This window comes from Trachymyrmex cornetzi, unplaced genomic scaffold (assembly GCF_001594075.2).
Source record: "Trachymyrmex cornetzi isolate Tcor2-1 unplaced genomic scaffold, Tcor1.1 scaffold646, whole genome shotgun sequence".
In the NCBI taxonomy this organism is placed as follows: Eukaryota; Metazoa; Arthropoda; class Insecta; order Hymenoptera; family Formicidae; genus Trachymyrmex; species Trachymyrmex cornetzi.
Genome location: NW_017299966.1, coordinates 248,480 through 252,176, shown reverse-complemented (window position 1 = coordinate 252,176; position 3,697 = coordinate 248,480). Strand labels below are relative to the sequence as shown.

General features: G+C 38.8%; 1 protein-coding gene across 1 annotated transcript; it reads left to right on the top strand.

Moving 5' to 3' along the window:
* Positions 1-913: 913 nt before the first annotated feature.
* Arpc1 (Actin-related protein 2/3 complex, subunit 1A) lies at positions 914-3,005 on the top strand. The gene is made up of 6 exons (XM_018516627.1): positions 914-1,363; positions 1,477-1,737; positions 1,816-2,103; positions 2,239-2,417; positions 2,523-2,792; positions 2,877-3,005. Exons 1-6 carry the CDS (start codon positions 1,297-1,299, stop codon positions 2,913-2,915), a joined length of 1,104 nt encoding a protein of 367 aa, XP_018372129.1. The 5' UTR covers positions 914-1,296; the 3' UTR covers positions 2,916-3,005.
* The last annotated feature ends 692 nt before the right edge of the window (positions 3,006-3,697 follow it).

Here is a 3,697-nt window from a genome sequence, read left to right as displayed (position 1 = left end):
CTGAGCTTGGTGAAAGTGGCCCTTATACGCGGCCTGGATTTATCTCAATTACTTCATTTTTATTTTGCTTTTATTTATTTCTCCCCCTCCCCTCGTTTATAGTATAATAAAGGAACATATAAAAATAAATATATATAGTTTTAAAAACTAAGAAATCATTATTTATATTTAGTGAAAGAGTGTAAAGAGAAATTGCTCCACAATTTTGTCAACGATTGTTAACAAACTTTAAATGTGTTATATTCCTTACCTTTTTAAAAAAATCGATAAAAATATTAATTTTCAAATCACAAAGAATTCCTTATTCCAGTAACTCGTTCTTGATCTATCGTTCAAGATATATTGTTATAAAAATTTAATTATTTGAAAGTTTAATATTTGTCCTTCTTTTGACAAATTTATTCGGTTCCCGACCACCGACCCAGTTGTTTACTAAAAAAAAAACAGTAGGGTTACCAACTCTACAAAATCGACTCTATTTGAACCTATTTCAGGTTTGAAACTATTAGGTCCGTTTCCACCAACGCAGATCAACTTTAATCTCGGTTCAACTTACTCTTTGTCTTTTTCTAGTTCTAAAGATTAGAAAAAGACGAAGAGTAAGTTGAACCGAGATTAAAGTTAATCTATATTGGTGGAAATGGGCATTAGTAATCTAGAGGAAAACTCTCGCCATTGAAGACAGGTTGGTATGGTTATAAAGTTACCAACGCCATTTTGTTTCCCTAGCCATTTTGTTTCGACGCTCGATAGAGGTCGTGGCAGAGGAAGCGCTGGCGCTGGCGCGGACGGCGCGGCGGACTGCGGAGAGAAAAAAGCCGGATGCCGAGAGCAGCGCGCTCGTCTTTATACTCCACGGTCTTCAGTATATAACATAGGTATATAGGTATATACGTATATTGCGTATATCCGGGAGAACATAACCTGAAAGAGGAGACAGATAACCCACTATCTATCTACGGATGAACTGTCAATTCCGGTGTGTAGAGAGGCGTGTTTTGCGATCGTGAGAAGAGGCCGGGGAAATTCGTGTAGACTGACCAGAGTCCGCGAATTTCCGTGAGCACCGGCGGCGACGGCGTACGCGTCACACCGCACACGATCGCTCGAACGGCAGTCGGCAGAGTCTCGTTTAATAAGATTTAATCGACGACCGCGCCCGTCGAGCCCGCGTGCCCCGCGTTCACCTCGAGTTCTCTTCGAGTCTACGCTGATTCATCATCGCTGCCTTCGACAGTATTCGACATCCCACGCAATCGTCTTGATACATCCTCTTTTACTAAGGGTAATCGCGAAATGACGGAGGTCTACAACTTGGGTGTCGATGCCATCAGCTGTCACGCGTGGAACAGAGATAAAACTGGTACGGAAGAACTCTGGTACCGTCCTTCCCCCTCGTAATAGATTCCTCTCTAGATAGCTGCTATAGTTAGATCGTATTGTATAATGGATGCGATAATCGAGCCGTTGTCACAGAGGTTGCCGTATGCCCAAACAACAATGAGATCCAAGTGCACAAACGTACTTCATCCGGATGGAAGTTACTCGAGACCTTGGAGGAACATCACATGGCTGTCATGGGAATCGACTGGGCGCCAAAAACCAATCGCATAGTCACCTGTTCCGCAGACAAGAATGCCTATGTATGGACTCAGAAAGAAGACGGCAAGTGGGATCCCGCTTGGGTTCTTTTGCGAATAAATCGAGCCGCTACTTGTGTAAAATGGTCTCCTTTAGGTATACATACCCTCTATGCGCGTCCGAAAGAATTTACTTCAAATTTGTTACAGCTCTGTACAAAGACTGTCATTACAGAAAATAAATTTGCCGTGGGTTCCGGAGGACGAGTTATAGCTGTTTGTTACTTTGTATCAGAGAATAATTGGTGGTTATGTAAACACATTAAGCGTCCATTGAGGTCTACGGTAACTACCGTTGATTGGCACCCTAATAATAAGGTTCTGGTCGCGGGATCGACGGACTACAAAGTCCGTGTCTTCAGTGCATTTATCAGTGATATGGAGGATCCTGGTACTAGTGCTTGGGGACAGAGTAATACCTTAGGAACATTGTTGGCTGAGTTTCCTAATACACCCAATGGAGGTAATATCGTCATCTTTTATTCTATTATGTTTTAATTATTTTTGTATTCACGTTTGAAATATGTGTAAATTATAAATATATGTATACATTCTGTCTATATTATAAAGAATTGCATTTTAATCGTTGCTTTTATAGGTGGCTGGATACATTCAGTAGCATTTAGTCCATGTGGCAATAAAATCTGTTGGGTAGCACACAACTCGTCCGTATGTGTTGGTGATGCTACTAAAGGATATGCAGTCATGAGACTATATACAGAGCATTTACCGTTTTTAAGCTGCATTTGGATAGGTTCTAATAACATTGTTGCTGCTGTAAGCGATTCTTAAAAGATTATCTTTAAGATTATTCGATAAAAATATTTATTGCACTAATTGGTAACCCTCTCTCTCTTTCTCTCTCTCTCTCCTTTTTCGTAGGGGCATAGCTGTATGCCAATGTTATATTCCGTAGATGACAACGGACAAATATATTTTGTTTCAAAGTTGGACAACACGCAAAAAAAGGAGATTGCTGGATTATCTGCTATGCGAAAATTCCAATCGCTAGATCGACAAGCGAGAAGCGAGACGAATGATAATGCTTTGGATAGCGTGCATCAAAACACAATCAACTGCGTTCGCCGAGTATCCGATCATGAATTTAGCACAAGCAGTTTAGACGGACAACTTGTAGTTTGGGACTTGAAGGTAATTTGTATCATGCATATTTTAATATTGTATATAAATGTTAACGATACATTTTTTTTCTAATCGATCTTTCTCTTTATCAAGCTTCTAGAGAATTCCATTGCTGGTCTCAAGATAGCGTAAGCATGAAACTTTTTTTATATTGCAAAGATCAGAGATATTACATCCAATACAACGATGTATAAATGTTAAAATGAATACTATACAATTTCTCATTAATTAATTGCCTCATTAAATTTCCTACGTCATACCGTAATTCCTATCCTCTTGAAAAGAGAAAAGTGTCATTTACTACTTATTGCGGTACGTGGGTGATCCGATAACGCAAATTCTGTAAGAAGGTAATATTGGCTATTGACGTCATCAACGGGTACAAGGTGTCGGAAAAGTGCGAATCGGTGGCTGCAATAGTATCTTTATCACACACATTTACATATTGCACTTGTGTACTATTTTATCAACCTAATATATTTTGGCGATGTAAGATCAGAGGTAAATGGCAAATTTTAAATGAAAAGATGTTGACGTATTTCCCAATCATGGAAAATATAAATTCTACTTGAGAGATAAATCAAGTACTCGAGAGGTCTTAATGAATAAAGCACGTAATAAAGCCTAGAAAAATAGAAAATCGATAAATTAAACCATATTCTATTTTTATCAGAAAAATAAATATATCGCATATAAAACGAAAAAATCTTTAGCCATATCGAAAATTAAGTTTTAGCTCTTTTATATTCCGCGTTAACATGAACGTTGCCATTTCGTATAAAAATTTTAAAGATACGACACTCAATTCCCAGATCTTCTATTGTGATTTATGAGATATAAGTATAGCGATTGAAGGGCAAGTGGGATATTGCGAGGCGCGCGATTCTACTCGAACGGAATCCGCCATCGGCAGG